Raw genomic sequence first — 18984 nt, forward strand, 5'->3', positions numbered from 1 at the left:
ACTCGGCGGCAGTGTCCGAAGGCCAGCTTGCTAACTTACTGACTAAAGTGGAACAACTTCAGTCAAAAGTGGACGACTTGGAGAACAGAGATCGACGAAAAAATTTGAGAATAGTTGGCCTAATAGAAGGAGCAGAAGGCTCCGGTCCGATTGCGTCGTTTCGCCATTCATCCATTCCGAAATGGCTAGACCTGCCTGCAGAATCTCTCACCCTGGATATTGAACGGGCCCACAGATCTCCTTCTTTTGCGCCTAGCAATACGAATTCACCCCCGAGGAGTGTTCTGGTTCGCTTTTTGCGGTTTACAGAAAAAGAAACTGTTCTGAGAGCAGCGCTGAAGAAGTCAATTACTCACGAAGGTGCGGAGCTTCGGTTTTATTCAGACTTATCCTCCATTGTCCTGCAGAAACGTCGCAAATTCACCTCAGTTGTCAAGATCATGGTGTCTTCATGGCTTATATCGCGGATTCGCCTATCCTGCCCGGCTCAGATGCTTACACCTGGGAAAGATTTGCTTGTTTGATCCGAACTCGGCTAAAGCTTTTTTAGACTCACTGGACAGATAACTTTTTTCTCTCTCTCTATTATCTTTATCTACAATGTAAGGTACTCTATTTCTCAGAGGATTAGAGTAGAATCTGACTCTGAGGGGAGATTTGTATTAATCTCTGGCTATATTTTTGGGGTACATCTTACTATTGTAAATGTATATGCCCGAAATATTGACTGCCCCAGTTTCAGACAGTTTTGCAGTTTAACCGGTTTTGCCTAAACCTGGGGTTCTTGGGTGGTGATTTTAATTGTATAGTTGATAATAATTTGGATAAATCCAGGCCACAAATCCTCTTGTATTTTACGTATTTATGTCTGTAAAGATTTAGGCCTAGCAGATATTTGGAGGGAGCTACACCCGAAAGACAGAAATTGCACATTTTATTCTCACCCTCATAATTCTTATTCCAGGTTGGATTATTTTTTCACACCATTCGAGAGCAAAAAAAGGAGAGAATTAGAAACCGAAATGATTCATTTAGAAAATCAACACAAACAAAATACCAAATCAGATCAATTGGATTCAGCTGAACAGAGCCAGAGCAAAACTAAATTTAGACCACACAGAGCATATTAAGAAATTACTGTTTTTTTAGTAAGCAAAAATATTATGAATTTGGAAATAAAGCTAGTCGTCTACTTGCATATCAACTCAAAAAAGCACAATAAGAAAGAGTTATAAAAGCAATCAGGACTCCAGAGGGCAGGGTCTCTTTTGATCCCCAGATAATCAACGATACTCTTTCCAATTTTTATAGGACTTTATACAAATCTGAGGGCTGTAGTTTGAAGGGGGACTTATCAGACTATTTGCGTAAAATTTCTCTAACTTTTCTGAATGCCCCCTTTACTAAAAAGGAAATCTGGCAAGCTATTCAATCCATGCCATCAGGCAAAGCCCCAGGCCCAGATGGGTTTTCACTCGAATTTTACAAGCAATTTTGGAAGGATATTAGCCCAATCTTAATGCCTGCGATTAATGATCTCTTTGAGCTAAATTCAATGCCTGATTCTTGGTCCTCTGCTGTTATCAGCCTCATTTTGAAAAAAGACAAAGTTCCTTTGGATTGCTCCTCCTATCGCCCCATCAGTTTATTGAATGTTGATTACAAAATCGTGGCTAAAGCAATGTCCTGTCGACTTGAATCCATTCTTCCTTTTATCGTCTCGCCAGATCAGACCGGGTTTGTAAAATCTAGATATGGCTTTGATAACATTCGTAGATTATTGAATATTCTAGATTATGTACATATGACCAAAGATCCCACATTAATTGTTTCACTTGACGCTGAAAAGGCGTTTGACAGGGTGGAGTGGCCTTTCCTTTTCGCCGTATTAGAGAAGATACATTTAGGGCACAATTTTATTAATATGATTAAACTTGTATCTTCCCAGCCTATGGCGGCAGTTAATACAAACCGGCTAATGTCTAGTAGATTTCCTGTTGGTAGAGGCTGCCGCCAGGGCTGTCCACTCTCACCCCTTTTATTTTCGTTGGTCATTGAACCTCTGGCTGTGGCAATGAGGGCCAATACAATTATACAGGGTATTAGAATTGTCTCAGATGAGCATCGTATCTCTCTATATGCCGACGATGTGTTAATATATTTCAAATATCCAGAGACTTCTGTTGACACAATCCTTTCAATTATTGGAGAATATAGTATATTTTTCGGGTATAAGATCAATCTAAATAAATCTCAGGCCTTATACTTGTATGCTCCCCCCGAAGCTGCTTTGGTCTGTCCGTTTCGTTTAGCTCCCTCAGGTTTTCAATATTTGGGAATAAATGTCACACCCAATTTGTGTGATTTATTCAAAGCTAATAACACCCCATTAGTTACCAAAATCAGTCAGGACTTGTCGGATTGGTCAAATCTTCCCATTTCGTTTCTGGGCAAGATTAACGTAATTAGGATGAACATCCTACCCAGGTTAAACTTTTTATTTCAAAGTTTACCCTGTTACTTGACTGCTGCTGTTTAAAAAAAGTTAAATTCCATCACATCAAAATTCATCTGGAATAAAAAAAAAAAGCCTAGACTCCCAACTTCCAACTACTAACTTCCAGTTATATTTTTGGTCTGCCCAGATTAAAAATATGATAAACTGGTTTCTAAATAGAAAAGATTCTCGGTGGGCAGGGATTGAGGCCTTGAGCTGTTTCCCAAATTTGTTGTGTACGTTACCATTTATTTACAGTGTACATAAAATTTAATCAGTGTCCAATATTTTTACAGTATCAAACACTCTCCTGGCATGAAAAGATATTTTGAGGTATTTGAATATTCCATGCATCCTATCTTTGAAGTCTCCTATTTTGTTCAACCCTGACTTACCCCCTGCTATTCAGAACATTGGTCTTCGATCATGGAGACTGAGGGGACTTCAGGAGCTGGACCAGTTACTTGACAAAGGCAGCTTGAAACCATTTCAGCTGTTAAAACAAGAATTTACCCAATAATGATTTCTATAAATTTTTGCAATTACGACATTTTCTGGAATCACTTCTAAAGGACAAGAGAATACGCTTGGATCTTTCTGATATAGAAAAACAATTGTACTCTTCACTTTCTCTCAAAAGGAAGATCTCTGTTTTTTATACTATGCTATGTAATGTTGGCTTCTCCTCCTTTGACCCGCTGAAATTGGTATGGGAAAAAAGACTTTGGAATGAATCTCAGTGACAAGGACTGGCTTTCGGCATGCTCCAGCGTCTACTTTAGAGGCGCATAAATATCGAGTCATGAGCAAAATTTTAAGTTTATTTATAGAACTTATTTAACACCAGTTCGCCTCCACAAGATTTTTCCTAATGTTTCTTAATTGTGCTTTAAATGTAAGTCTAATATTGGCACGGTTATGCATGTATTTTGGGACTGTGACATGATCAAGACCTACTGGAAAGAGATACATAAAGTTGTACAGAGGGTCATTCGTAAATCTTTTGCTCTATCCCCGAGGGTCTATCTCTTGAATTGTAAAGCTGAATTACACCTCTGCCATGATCTAGAATGTGTGCTACATCTTTGTACCTTTTTGGCAAAAAAATTTTTTGTGGTCCACTCCTCAGGTTCCTTCTGTCAATATGTGGTTGACTCAAATTGCTACTTCCCTACCTTTAGAAAAATTAACCTGTGACTTACACCAGATGTCTAATGATTTTTGGCGTGTTTGGTCCCATCTTTGGAATTTCCTTGAGAATGTAGGTTGATTGTCTACATTTCTTGATTCTTGTCTAGTTTGGTGCTATAACCCTCCACTCGACCATTGAACTACCATTGTATAATGAATGACTGTATATACTGCCATAAGACACCTGTACCACAGTTTTGATATTGTAAAATTGTAAAAAAATAATAAAAACATATTTATAAAAAAAAAAAAGATGGGCAGAGCTGTGAAAGAGTGTGTAAAAAGATTGTGAAATACTTTAAAAATAATGTTCCTCAACGTCAAATTGCAAATCTAATCATCTACAGTGCATAACATCATCAAAAGATTCAGAGAAACTGGAGACATCTCTGTGTGTAAGGGATAAGGCCGAAGATCTTTATTGGATGCTTGTGGTCTTCGGGCCCTTAGAAGACACTGTATGACTCATCTGCATGATTGTGTCAATGACATTACTAAATGGGCCCAGAAATGCTTCCAGAAACCACTGTCGGTAAACACAATCCGCCGTGCCATCTGCAGATGCCAACTAAAGCTCTATCATGCAAAAAGGAAGCCATATGTGAACATGGTCCAAAGCGCCATCGTGTCCTGTGGGCCATGGCTCATTTAAAATTGACTGTTTCAAAGTGGAAAGTGTTCTATGGTCAGACAAGTCCAAATTTGACATTCTTGTTGGAAATCACGGATGTCATGTCCTCCGGGCCAAAGAGGAGGGAGACCTTCCAGCGTGTTATCAGCGTTCAGTTCAAAAGCCAGCATCTCTGATGGTATAGTGGTGCATAAGTGCAGCTTGCATGTTTTTGAAGGCACTATGAATGCTGAAAGGTATATAAAGGTTTTAGAGCAACATATGCTCCCCTCCAGACGATGTCTATTTAAGGGAAGGCCTTGTGTATTTCACCAGGACATTGCAAAACCACATACTGCAGCTATTACAACAGCATGGCTTCGTCAAAAAAAAAGAGTCCGGGTGCTGAATTGGCCTGCCTGCAGTCAAGATCTTTCACCTACAAAGATATGGACTGCAAACTCTTAAGCAGCTGGAAACCTATATCAGACAAGAATGGGACCAAATTCCAAAAAACTATTTTGTGACCTGTAGCAGGCATCAAATTTGAAATGAGCTCATTTTGTGAATAAAATTGTAAAATTTCACAGTTTAAACGTTTATGTTATCTATGTTCTATTGTGAATAAAATATTGGCTCAAGTGATTTGAAATTCTTTTAGTTTTCATTTTATTCAAATTTTAAAAATGTCCCAACATTTCCGGAATGCGGATTGTATTAACAAACTTGAAAAAACTACTATAAACAATTCAGTTTAGTGAGAACACACATTTCAGAGAAGAGTTAGTGTGTTTGCTGACGTCTGACTGTCACTGACCCTTGAAAAGCGGTTTCACTTCCTATATTTCACATAAAGTGAACAATTTCAGAGCTGCTGTTCAACATGACAGTTCAGAAGAGAAAAAAGAAGTCTTCAAATATTGTTTGAGGTGAGTGTTACATCCTCCTTTTGTTGTTTGCATCTATTTTTATAAATGGATGGAAAAAAAGAGTCCATAAATACAATATTTTCACTTATGAATGCAGATATGTGAAGTGTGAGATGGGAAAAGTAGGGCTGAATAATAATGATTATAATTAACTGACACAATCTGTGCTTTCACACGTGCTGAAAACTACAGAGCCTTGCCCATGACATGCAGGAAAAAAAATAGGCTAAATCGTGTGCAGGATTTATAAATTGAGGGAATAACTATGTAAAGCGTGCACACAATTTACATTTTTTCATGTGCGGGGCTCCAAAGAAAACATCTGAAGCTTTGAGACCAGGGGCGGATCTACCGGGGTGGCAACTGCCACCCTAAGAAATGCTTTGCCACCCCAGAAATATCACAGAATAAATATAAATGTTAGCAGTGTTTCAAGTACTGCAGTGGCGCTTCAATGTGATGACCTAAAAAAGACAGCGTAACGCAACATAACGGCAAGAAAACACTTCAACATTTTCAATAAACTGCATTGTAGTCAGCTTCATTAACAAATGACTCTTATGAAACACAAAAACACAGCGCAGCCAAGTTCACTTATGAATTGTTTTTTTCCATTTGTTCGTGAAATGGAAAATTACTGCTTCTCGGCTAACTCAGAAGTTCTGTGAGAAATGTAATCCCATCCAAATATGTCTGAGATTAATTTTGTAATTTTTTGGCGAGCTGATTCACCAATCGCCTGCTCCACTTTCATCATGGATAAAGGTCTTTTTGTCATGTGACAAAACAATAACATGAAATCAATAAGAAGTCCCCGATCACAGAAACTAATAGCAGAGTTAGGTTAGAATCTAAATGTATTTGTTTTTCTCAATTGCTAACACATTTAATGATTCAGTTGGCCCAGTTTCCCAAACCATCAGTTCTCAAATCAAAGACACATTTCTCAAAACGTTTAAAATGACAACATTAGATAGTAAAACTCATGACACACCAGTCAAAGTCTGAGAGAGAACTGAAATAATTATTTACGAGTGTTTTAAACTTATACATACAGTATAATTACAGTACCAGTACTTTAGATGAGGGAAATTTCACTATTCTATGTACAATAAACTGGAGCACAAGTTGTAACAAACTTGTGATTGTCAGCTTTCTTTGTAGCCATTTTTTATGTGTACTGTATCTTTGTAGAACTAAGAAATGACTGGGATATAGTCTTGTGTCAGAAGACCAATACACTGCTATAGTACTGTATATACTGTAATTAAATTTGTCCAAATGTGCAGAGGATGCTGAATTTACTTTTTTTACTGTACTGTAATTAACAGTATAGGCTACTGTATTCTGGTGCATTTGATTATGTCAGAAGAGAATACGTTTTTGACTAGAACATTTTATTTTGACCTGGAAGTTTGAGGTTTGTGCAAGTTGATGTATAATTTTGAGATTGTGTTTATCGTTAAGAGAAAATTTTGAATTGTGTTATGGATGGTGTGTTAGCAATCAAGAAAAAACAATTACTAGATTGAATAGTTTGAAAGACAAATTTATGCTGGCTCATCATAAAGACAACTTAAAGTCTTGTTTTAAATTGTTTGGTCAGTTAGGCCAGAATAGAAAAATGTTCTCGGTGTTTGCTAAAGTTTTGTTTGAAGATTCTGGATGCTTGCTTGGCTCTTGGCATGCAGTTGTGTATGTGGTTAATAGGGTGTGTATGTGTGAGTATGTGGTTGATAGGTGAACACACACAGACATTCCCATCACTGTTAAAAGATTAGTTCACTTTCAAATGAAAATTGTCCCCAACTTTAATCACGCTCAAGCCATTCTAGGTGTTTCTTCTTTCTGATGAACACAGTCGGAGTTATATTAATAAATATCCTCCTGACACATCCAAAAGCTTTATAATGGCAGTGAACAGGGGTCTTGAGTATGAGCTGAATAAAGTGCTTCCACCCACATCCATCCTCCATCCATCATAAACATATTCCACATGGCTCTGGGGATTAATGAAGGCCTTCTAAAGCAAAGCGATGTGTTTGATCTTCCAAAATGTACAATGCCGCATTAGGGCCACACATTTGTAAGAAAAAAAAGAAAAAAAAAACCTCGGGAAAATAGTGTCAAGGAACCACATGGCTCCCCCAACTCTGTATTTTTATTATTATTGTTATTATTATTATTTTACCTAGATTGGCCCTAATAAGCCTTTGTAAATATGTCTGTGCAGGAGCGAACATTTAAGATACATTGTAAGGCGTCCCTGGGAGAGCTCGTATCTGTCGAGATCTACTCCAAGCCATTTATGGGTCTTCTTCACAACCAGTGGTTCTGCGATAAGATCTTGATCAAGACGCCCGGAGGTGACGAGATTTTGTTTCCGTGCTACAGCTGGCTTGACAGCAACGAGAGACTCGTTTTAAGACCTGCTAAAGGTAGGCAATTCCAATTCAGGTCATGGGCAAAATTCTAATTTACCAGTGTACTTGAAACACATACACACAGGTTTGTTTTGCTATCAAATGTTTTTCATACTGTACACACTGTACATTCTCTCCCCCTACAGTACTCCTAAACCTACCCCTCACAGGAAACTCTGTGCATTTAATACAACATTGTTCAGTATATTTTTAAAGATATTTCAAATATGAGGACTCATGAAATGTTTACGTCGTAATACCAGTGTAATACCAATGTCGTTATACATATTTGTGTTCTCATAAACGCATGTTTTTGAGACAAGTCATCATCCTATGATCAAGTAATGATACATACAAAATATAGTCAACATTTGTTTTGCAAACAAACAGAATCAGCTTGTGAATTAATGTTGGCATTTGCATTCCAGCTTCACTCGTGTTCCAGGACATCAACCCAATAGCCCAAAGACAAAGGACGAGGCAGCTAGAAGAGCAACAAAAGTTATTTAGGTTTGTGGGCAGCACACCAACACAGGTGTCTGTGTTATATTGAAATAAATTCAGTAAAATTAAATTCCTTCCATTGAAACACATTTTAATTTTCCACTCCCAGGTGGCGCGTGTATGCTGAGGGCATGCCCCAAGTTATCGATTACGACACTGCCCTTGCTCTGCCAGCTGAAGTCCGATTCTCTTTCGCAAAGGAAACCGAGTTTAAGTTCAGTGCTGGAAAGCAGTAAGTGACCCTCCTGTAGGGTTGTCACGATACCATAAAAATGTCTTACGATACTATACCAGCTGAAGTATCACAATACCAAGTAGTATCGCGATACCATGCAGTATACAAAAAGAAACAAACTTTCATAAAAACATGAAAACAGACCAGATTTTTCTCTGAATACTTCATTAATGAGAATGAATAATAGCTTTAATTACCATCTTAGCACTGTACAGAAGCTGTATGAACTGACATTACGATGTAGCATTTATGCATTTACACTTCAGTTACAATTGCATAAATAATGTTATGATATTAATGTTTCAAATATAAAAATTTGAATATAGAAATAAAAATGTTGGCGGAAAAAAATGATAGATTAGACCTACTTTTAGATGGTAAAAAATGATAGAATAGGCCTACTTTTAGATGGGAGACTAAAGTTGCCAGTAGGTGGCAGCTAGTGTTAATGATTAAGTCAATGAATCATTCAACCGATTTGTTCAAAATGGCTGATTCATTCAGGAATGAAGCAAATGACTGAATGGATTACTGAGTCAGTGACTCGCCCAAGTTGTTCAAAAACAGATTCATTTAGAAACGAAACAAAAACAGCGCTTTGTCTGAATCGTGTCCGCAAAGATGTTTCTAGAAACAAACTATTTAATATTTTCCGGAAAAACAGTGAGAATTCATTCTTATATAAAGATTTTATGATGTTAATTAAAGTCCCTGTAAAGTCAATTTTGGCAAATGCATATTACATGGTTGTTATAATATACAATATGCTCGGTCTCCTTATTTAAATTTCACCTTATTTAAATTTCATTTACGATGATATGAAGGATTCTAAAGTGATCGTTCTACAACGGATAATTTTACAAACTTTCTTACCGTCCCGACGATAACCGATGATATATGGGGCCGGACAAAAGTCTCTCCCGTCCCGGCCTTCATCCTCCCGTCTCGTGGCACCGTCATTTGTCGACTCGACAACAGTCCGGCAGTAAGTGCCCACCAATGAGTGTAAGTTGTCTTGTGTGCTTATGTTATAATTAGTAGGTTGTCCACAGTAACTCTACTAAAATGTGCAACCCTCTAAAGTGATTCTTTTGTTTATATGCATCAGTATGTTTGACTCATTAGACAAGTAAGTTGAGACGCCATGTCTCGCAAGTGGGTGTGGTTTCAGCGCCGACAGCGGACACGCGGACAGTGTTTGAGAGCAGAGAGTGCTGCCTATTTTTTCGAGATTTTGATAACTTATTTCATTTAGTTGCAGATTTTTTTAATCATTCAAATTTGGCTGGGTGGTTAATGACACATTTTTCTGTGGTGTGACAAACTCTTTACAGGGACTTTAAGTGAATTTCAGACCCTTTCTCCAGATAAAATGCACTGCGAACAACAATGTGTAAGTGCAACTTCATCTCATTGCAAAATTAACTGAAGCATCAGGAAACAACAAGGCGCTAATTCTACAGAGCATTTACTACACAGGGCACAGCAGAGAGTCAACGGCAGTCTCTTGTAATGTTTTTGCAGGCACGCATGTTCAATTGAAGTGTACCTGCCGCACATACAACATTCCTTGCGGTACTGACGATACTACCGTTTAAAAAATACTTCATATTTTGAAGCTGTTGTGTTGCGATACTACCATAGTACTGGTACACCGTGCAACCCTACCCTCCTGTAGTGTTCATCTCTTTGTTACACACTCTAGAAGCCTTAAGATTACTGATGTTGTTATTCACTGGCTATGAGTTACTCAATTACTGTACTTCCACATTAAAGGGAATGAATTTCGCCCATTTTGGTATTTTCCTGCTTTTCATCAACTTTTCATTTTCTTAGTACACGATGTAACTACAGAAGAGTCAAGTTTTAAATAGGAAAAATATCGAAACTCTGTTCATTTTTGAGTTCCTTTAACTGTGGTGATTTAAAAACAACATCCATTTATATTCAGTGTATTTTGCATGTAAGTGGATGGTATTCGCAAAATAGCTTTGCCTTATTGAAGACAGCAATAATTTATCTAATAGTAACTACGAAAATGCTCACAACTAAAGCTGTAAATCATAGGTTGTATAAGAAGGTTAATTCCGCTATTAATGTTTTAACTGTGTCCCTGTGTATTCTGTGTGTGTAGGTTAGCTGCTCTGAAGCTAACTGGATTAGCTAACAGCAGAAGATCATGGGAAAACCTCAGCCAACTGGAAGTAATTCTTTGTGAAAAAGTGAAAACCATTGGTAATGATTTTAAACCAACTGAACTGTTCAAAATGACTGTATTACAAGTACAGTCTGTACTGCAGCATATGTTCTGAAATGGCATGCTTTGCAGAATACATTCAGGAGCACTGGGATGAGGACAAGTTCTTTGGCTACCAGTTTCTGAATGGCCTAAATCCCATGATGATCCAGCGCTGCTCAAAGCTGCCCGAGAATTTCCCCGTCACAGACGACATGGTCAAAGACTCCCTAAGAGGGAGCAGCTTGGAGCAGGACATGAAGGTACACTACTCGCTACTGGCATGATTTGGAATTACTTGTATGAGATATCGCTCCTTGAGCATGTCTCTGCTGAAGCCAATTCTAATCCTACTGTGAAGTAACAGCGTACTGATGTCAGTTGGCTTTAAAGCTGGTACACACCACCGGTTCTGCCTCTGTCCTGCACTTCAACAATCGTGAGCACTGAGGCAGACGGGGGGACATCTTGTGTTCTCCCTCAGAGATTGGAGAACCTGTATGGGAGATTTATGGCACAGGTCCTGGGTAGACTGGCAGAGATGTTGAAGAGGCACAGAATGGAGATGTGCAGGTGTCATACCTCCCCATCAGATTGCCACACTCAGTCTCTTGGAGAAGGAGCAGGCAATGCATTCCCCACCCTGAGTGTGGCCAAAAGGGGAGACCGTACCACTAGGGACTGAAAATTAGATCCAGTACAGGTAGGGTGTTGTGGCTTCATTGGTGCATCAGCAGCTTGTTTCCTGAGAGGCATGGGGGTAGCAGGAGTAAGGCAGAGGAAGGCCCCTATAGACCATGCTGAGGAGGCAGAGAAGTCAAGTCAAGTCACCTTCATTTATATAGCGCTTTTTACAATGCAGATTGTGTCAAAGCAGCTTTACATTGATAATTGGTATATAATTTTTCCTTTTAAAGAATAGTGTCAATGCAGGCAGATCAAAGGCACTGTTGAATTAATGTCAAGGATACTATTGAATATCAAATGTCAAGTCAAATTAAATTAAATTAGGGCTGCACGATTAATCGTATTTTATCACCATAACGATATCTGAGAAGCTTCTGCCTCTGGCTGAGGAGGAAAGAGCTGGGGTAGATTTTATCTAGATTTAGGGCCAGCTGCAGGGGGACGACTTTAAAGCTGACTGAAACAGCCATAGTGGGATTAGAATTTGCTTCAGCTGGGAAATGCTCAAGAAGCGATATCCCATACAGGGTGACGTCGAAGTGCTTCGACCGAAAGAGGACCTAGGGGACCTAGGCGACAAATGTCAGGGGGTATTATTAAAAATTAAATTCAGATGAATAAATCTTGAAAGATGAGGTAACAATCTACTAGGGATGCACCAATACCAATACTAGTATCATTATCGGGTCAATACCAAGCTCATGTACTTGTACTCGTACTCATAAAAATATCACTGATATCAAAGACCGATACCTCACGTGACGTATGTGACAGAATTATCCATGCATAGAGACACCGGCAGCAGCAGAAACAACGTCAGCCTCAGAGTTGAGGAAATACTTCAAAATTAATGACGACAACACACACTTTGCAAACTACATGCTTTCGTTATCTATTAGTGAGGGCTGGATAGGCCGTCAAGCGCGCTCTCTCTCGCACGTGCACTCTCTTTCTTGTGCACAATCCCAGTTCTCTCAGACAGAGTGCGATTGGTTCTCCTCATGCCTGAATGGTCATGCACACACACATTGTTGTCAAAATGTCCATAGTGTGGAGTATCTCACGTAAATACAGTCGTAAGAAACAAAAGAAAGGTGATGTGCAACTGATGACTAGGCGAAATAACCTAGGTTTTTCATGCATGTTCAAATTCACTCTACACAGTTAAGGCAAAAGCGCAGCAAAGAGAATCCCATCTTCCTCCCAACGGATTCAAAGGCAGACTGGAAACTGGCCAAGATCTTTGTCCGAAATGCAGAGTTTGGCGTTCACGAGGTCGACTTTCACCTGCTGAGAACTCACCTGCTGGCAGAGGTGTTCACCATGGCAACGTTGCGCAATCTTCCACCTCCACACCCTCTCTACAAGGTATTGAATCTGTCACGCATGAGTTGATTTGATGTGTGAACAGTGAGGGCTCTTAGCAAAATGGGTATGTTCCAGACATGCCACATCCACAGAAAGAGAATGATAGCAAGTTAATTAATATACACTATATTGCCAAAAGTATTGGGACACTCCTACAAATCATTGAATTCAGGTGTTCCAATCAATTCCATGGTCACAGGTGTATAAAATCAAACACCTAAGCATGCAGACTGCTTCTACAAACATTTGTGAAAAAATGTTTGTTTTGCAAAGGTTGGGCTTGAACCCTTAGTTCCAGTAAAAGGAACTCTTAATGTTTCAGCATATCAAGACATTTTGGACAATTTCATGCTCACAACTTTGTGGGAACAGTTTGGGGATGGCCCCTTCCTGTTCCAACATGACTCCGCACCAGTGCACAAAGCAAGGTCCATAAAGACATGGATGAGTGAGTTTGGTGTGGAGGAACTTGACTGACCAGCACAGAGTCCTGACCTCAACCCGATTGAACACGTTTGGGATGAATTAGAGTGGAGACTGTGAGCCAGGCCTTCTCGCCAACATCACTGCCTGACCTCACAAATGTGCTTCTAGAAGAATGGTCAAAAATTCCCATTAACACACCCCTAAACCTTGTGGAAAGCCTTCCCAGAAGAGTTGAAGCTGTTATAGCTGTAAAGGGTGGGCCAACTCCATATTAAACCCTACGGATTAAGAATGGGATGTCATTAAAGTTCAAGTGCAAGTGCAGTTGTAGTCTGTGGTTGCAGTTGTCTATTTTACCTCAGAGGTGTTGCTCCCCTTCACTATTTAGTTCACTATAGCCTGTGAACACAGCATACACAGAACATTGGGTACACAAGGGGTCACTAATGTCTTACTCAAACCCATTCAACTTCCTGTAACTTTTCTCAAAAAATGGAATCATTCTTCAAATTCTATAATTTATGTAAAAATAACTTGAAAGAATGTAATGAAGGGAGTCATCTACAATAGAAGGCTTGCGGGCACAGATACACACACTCACACACAAAAAATTAAAATTAATTTTTCATTAATATATTTTTTATCTTTAAAGAATATGACTTCAGTGAATGCAAATCTCTTACTTACTTTTCCGTCTGTAGCTCCTGTTTCCCCATATCCGATACACGCTCAAGATCAACATCATGGCCCGGAATCGGCTGATATCCAAGGATGGGATTTGTGGTGCCAGAACTTTGTTTATAGACTTTAACCTAACTTTATGTCATGTGTCTTTTCTCCATTAACTCTTAGTATGCAGGAGTAGGTGGAGAGTCATTGGCAATATTGCTGAAGCGTGCTACCGCCTCCCTGACCTACAGCACCCTCTGTCTTCCTGATAACATCTCTGAGAGAGGCCTGGAGAATGTACCCCACTACTACTACAGAGATGATGGAATGAAACTGTGGAACATCATCAACAAGTATGACTACCAGTGGAGTTAATCTAGTGTTTTTAAATAGGCTTTATGCTTTTCTACTCTCCAACTAGTTTTTAGGGCTGAACTAATAGGGGTGCACCTTCTGATTCATATTTCAACAAATACAGTGTCAGTTATACAGGTTCATGCGTTTAATTGTCAGTAAGCACATGTTGTTGTGTTGCAAGTCACTTGGAATAAATTCCAGCTTAAGAAATAAATGCAAAGCAAATCTACAAAAAAAGTAAAGCTGTTAATATGTAAACCAGGAAAACATCTGACTGTGTTGCTTACAGGTTTGTTTTGGCTTTCTTGTCACATTACTATCAATTTGATGCACACGTGCAGAAGGACAGGATCAGTGAGATATTCACCAATGGCTTCCTGGGGAGAGATGGCTCAGGTGTGTTATCATTTACCTTTACATTTATTCATTTGGCAGACGCTTCTATCCAAAGTGACGAATACAACAAGCGATTAGATATAGACTCAAGGAGTGTTTACAATACAGCTTTCAGACATTGCTTAGAGTAGCATAAGCTAGAATAGGCAGAATTATGATTAACATGAAATGAAATGGGCTACACCAATGAGTATGCATTCCCAAAGGAACTGTTGCCATAACAGGACATTTAATCCAACAAAGGTTTCCTTTTCTTTTTTGTGATCATCTCAGTATTTGCAATGCATAGCATAGACATATTTGCTTTGAGGCACAACCACTTTGGTAAACCCCAGTGTAGTTACTGTTTCATGGACTAGAATTGAACCAGCTCAATAGTCAAAAGTAGTTTGTAGTTTATGGCTCAACTCTCCATTTCATTGTGTGCTCGTACACATGTATAAACGTCCTAAATTGAGTTCCTCACAGAAACAGCGTTTCATTCTTCTTCACAGGAATACCATCCTCTCTTCAGACTGTGACAGAGCTTGTCAAGTTTGTCACCATGGTGATCTTCACTGCATCAGCCCAACATGCCACTGTAAACAATGGACAGGTGAGTTAGTACAAGTCAATTCACTTCCAGTCACACAGAGCCATTAAAGCTGCAGTCCCTGATCCTAATCCCATACGCCTTTTCTCAAATCCAACGTATTGCTCCATACATTCCTCTAGCTGTCTGTTCAGTGTCCAAGTTCCTCTGTTATCCTGGCTCTGTGAATCAGTAACAAACATAAACAATGCCAGCCAATCAAGCTTCAGGAGCATGAAGGGGAGGGGTTTCAGTTGATTGGCTATTGAGCTCAACAGATTTGTGGACTCTGCCTTTTAACTGTTGTCTGTTATTAACATTACCTCAAGATACTTCAAGCCCCTAGAGCAAGTATTCCACATCAATAAGAAAAACCTGTCCATATCCACTTTTCATGGCCTAAGTGATGTTAATTATGTGTTCTTAATATTCTTTGTGAATATTTGGCTTACATGTCATAATTTTTCACCAATTCTTTCCACCCAGTTTGACTTTGGCGGCTGGATGCCTAACTTCCCCACTGCCCTCAGAAAGCCCCCTCCCAAGGAGAAAGGCCAGACCACTGAAGACACGATCCTGGAGACCCTTCCTGATGTGAGCACGACGGTGAATGGGATGGCTGTCCTGAGACTGCTGAGCAAGGATTCTGCAGACCATGTGAGTTTGTACATCATCAGAGCACATGTTAAAAGAGTGCAATTCTGTGAGAAAATTCTTGTGTATGGCATGATATTACTCTGGATGTAGTTTTAATTTCGTCACCTATTTTTATTTAGTCTCAGTCTTAGTCTTGTGCCAAATGTCCTTGTTAGTTTTAGTCATATTTAGTCATTCACATATCTTTTTTTGTTAGTCAAGTTTTAGTCGACTAAACGTCTCGTCATTTTAGTCTAGTTTTAGTCAAAAGAAAACTCAAGGTATCTTAGTCAAGTTTTAGTCGACTAAAAGTCTTTTAATTTTAGTCTAGTTTTAGTCAAAAAATTGTAGTCTTTTTTTAAAAAATAACACATTACTGAGATTATTAAACATTTCAGTAAAAAAAGTTTTTCACATATCTCAAACATTGGTTAAATGTCATAATTACCTGACAAAATACACTTGTTGAAAGATTTTTGTTGAATGCAAATGTTAAACGTGTCTGGTTTTCAATTTCTGATTTAGGAGACACATTCACAAATGATTAACCTGTTCTGAAGAGTATTTTATTTTAACCAACACAATTCAAAAGCTAGTATGTCGTCGTCGCTCGTGTTCGCTTTGGGTGTTGTGTGTTCAGCAGTTTCATGTTGCACAGGCGTATAAAACCTGTAAAGCCTCGTTTACACTGCACGCGTGTGCGGCTCGTTACGGCTGCGACACGGCTACCGGAGCTGATACACGGCCACTCTAGTCAATGCTTGTGTTTACACCAGCCGTGCCGCGGTGCATTTGAGAAGCGGCTGGACGCACCGCTTTGCTAAAGATAGGCGCCTCACCTCCAAGACGCGCAGCTCAAATACAAAACAAAGTCAAAATAATCACCCTGTGTATATTTTACATCACTAGAAACTGACGACAAGAGATTCGAAGTTGAAAAACTTGAAATTTCTTTGAGTTGACATCGCGCAGAGGACGGAACAACACCTTGCCGGAGCCGTAACGAGCCGCACATGCATGCAGTGTAAACAAGGCTTCAACGAGGCTTAACTTGAGCAACAGCGCGAAGCCGCGAACTCGTTCTGATTATTTTAAAGGCGTAACAGCTGATGAAAAAGCAGAGACGATTGTAGACAAAAATGAAGAGAGATTTTATCTTAGTTTTTATTTTATACAAAACATTTTCGTCTCGTCTTTTTTCGTCAGCAATAATGCATGTTAATTTAGTCTTAGTCAGCGTTTTTGGACAGTGGTGCAGTCTTGTCATCGTTTTGTCTTAGTCATGAAAAAAAAGGTCATTGACGAATATATTTTGTCTCGTCTCGTCTGACGAAATTAACACTATCTGGATGTCAACGTCATACACTGCTTTCATTCCTCTGGTTTGCATTACCTGACTGTTACATTACAAAGGACATTTAGCAATCTGTGAGCATAGTGTTGCAGAATGTTAGTGTTCTGTCATACACAGCATTAAACATTGATATAAATATGTTTATTATCAACATGTTATTTACGATTACAATCTTGTTACCCTGTCCGTAGTACCCTCTGGGGCATTTCCCAGAAAATCTGTATGATGATAATCTGTATGTCCCCTGCAAGCTCATTGAAGAGTTTCAGAAGGATCTGAGGGAGTTGTCGGATCTCATTGAGGAGCGGAACAACAATTTGGAGCTTCCCTACATCTATCTGAACTCCAAAAATGAGTGTAGCCATTTGAATGAAGACATAATTCTTTCTTAACATGTTTGTATTTCTATTTATAACTTTGTCAATAAAAATAAATACCATAGCAAAAATATCTTAAAGTGAGATCATGATATTTCCTCTAAGGGAAAATAAATAATATGAAAGACACCTAGCCTACGATCATTTTCTGACAGTGTCATAAATTCAGCATGATCAACACACAGTGTGTTTGTTGCTACGACCTACATCTACTGACCAGCCAAAAAAATGCGACATGAAATCACATAAAACTGAAAACTGCTTACCTCAAGCTCTTTTCCCTTCTTCTTTCACCGCTTCCTTTTTATTTTCAGAACACATAAAAACTATGAGGAGTGGAGCGGTCGTGAAGGCTTGCTTGAGTGTCTCAAGCTTCGGTGGCAGCTGGGGTCCAGGAGAGAGACTTGGGATTATGGCGGAGAAGACTGGTGAGTGGACTGGTTATTGAGCTGTAGTGTTGTGAATAAACCTTCGGTAGAAATTGGAGAATCCAAGGAAACGTTGAAGTTCTTTGATCGTGGTGGGTGTTGGCCAGATTCTGATGGCTTCCACCTTCCCCTCGTCCATCCGGATGCCACTGTGATCGATGTTGTATCCAAGGAACTGCACTGAGGGCTGATGGAAGGTGCATTTCTCGGCTTTGAGATAGAGTTGGAAAGCCCTCAGGTGTTGCAGGACCTCCGCAACGTGGCGTTGGTGTTCGGCCATACTCCGGGAGTATATCAGGATATCGTCGATATAAACCAGCACAAACTTATGGAGGAACTCCCGGAGCACCTCGTGGATGAAGTCCTGGAATACGGAGGGGGCGTTGGCCAGGCCATACGGCATGACCAGGTACTCGTAGTGGCCAGTGGGCGTGACGAAGGCGGTCTTCCATTCGTCCCCCTCACGTATTCGGATCAGGTTGTAGGCGCTGCGGAGGTCTAACTTGGTGAACACAGTGGCTCCGCGGAGGTGTTCCAAGGCTGCAGGGACGAGAGGAAGGGGATAACGGAACTTGACAGTGATGGAGTTTAGAGCACGGTAATCAATGCAGGGCCGCAAGTGGCCTTTTTGGCCACGAAGAAAAAGCTGGAAGCAGCAGGGGAATTGGATGGTCGGATATATCCTTGAGCCAAAGCCTCCTCAATGTACTCCACCATGGCCTTCTCCTCCGGGATGGATAAGGGGTAAATTTTACCCCGTGGCACTGACTCACCCGGAAGCAGGTCGATGGCGCAGTCCCATGGCTGGTGTGGAGGCAGCTTGGAGGCTCTCTTGGGGCAGAATACGTCTCTGAAGGGGGCGTAACAGGTCGGAATGTCCACAGATCGCTTCTCGAGCGGGCTCTTGATGGACGTTGCACGGACTGGAAATGGATTGACTTTGAACAGAGACTTTGGAACAGGCAGGTTGGAGAAACACTCGGAGAAGCAATGGTCGCCCCACTTCAGGACTTCCCCAGTGTTCCAAGAGAGGATGGGATCGTGAAGCTGCAACCACGGGCGCCCTAGAATCACGTCAGCGGTGGAACCC

At 40.0% G+C, this 18984-nt stretch overlaps 1 protein-coding gene across 1 annotated transcript; it reads left to right on the top strand.

Moving 5' to 3' along the window:
* Positions 1-7448: 7448 nt before the first annotated feature.
* Positions 7449-17481, top strand: LOC137005416 (hydroperoxide isomerase ALOXE3-like). The gene is made up of 14 exons (XM_067366310.1): positions 7449-7665; positions 8079-8160; positions 8264-8386; positions 10524-10624; positions 10719-10888; positions 11110-11293; positions 11363-11451; positions 12477-12680; positions 13808-13889; positions 13966-14128; positions 14422-14528; positions 15023-15123; positions 15586-15756; positions 17281-17481. The coding sequence occupies exons 1-14, from the start codon at positions 7449-7451 to the stop codon at positions 17479-17481; spliced, it is 1995 nt and encodes a 664-aa protein (XP_067222411.1).
* The last annotated feature ends 1503 nt before the right edge of the window (positions 17482-18984 follow it).

This window comes from Chanodichthys erythropterus, chromosome 3, assembly GCF_024489055.1.
Source record: "Chanodichthys erythropterus isolate Z2021 chromosome 3, ASM2448905v1, whole genome shotgun sequence".
Lineage (NCBI taxonomy): Eukaryota > Metazoa > Chordata > Actinopteri > Cypriniformes > Xenocyprididae > Chanodichthys > Chanodichthys erythropterus.

Excerpts from the sequence above, each read along its gene's own strand:
- LOC137005416 (XM_067366310.1), top strand. The coding sequence starts at position 7,449 with ATGTCTGTGCAGGAGCGAACATTTAAGATACATTGTAAGGCGTCCCTG. Across the intron at positions 12,681-13,807 it reads CTCCACACCCTCTCTACAAG|CTCCTGTTTCCCCATATCCG; the intron begins GTATTGAATCTG and ends TTCCGTCTGTAG. Across the intron at positions 14,529-15,022 it reads CCTGGGGAGAGATGGCTCAG|GAATACCATCCTCTCTTCAG; the intron begins GTGTGTTATCAT and ends TCTTCTTCACAG.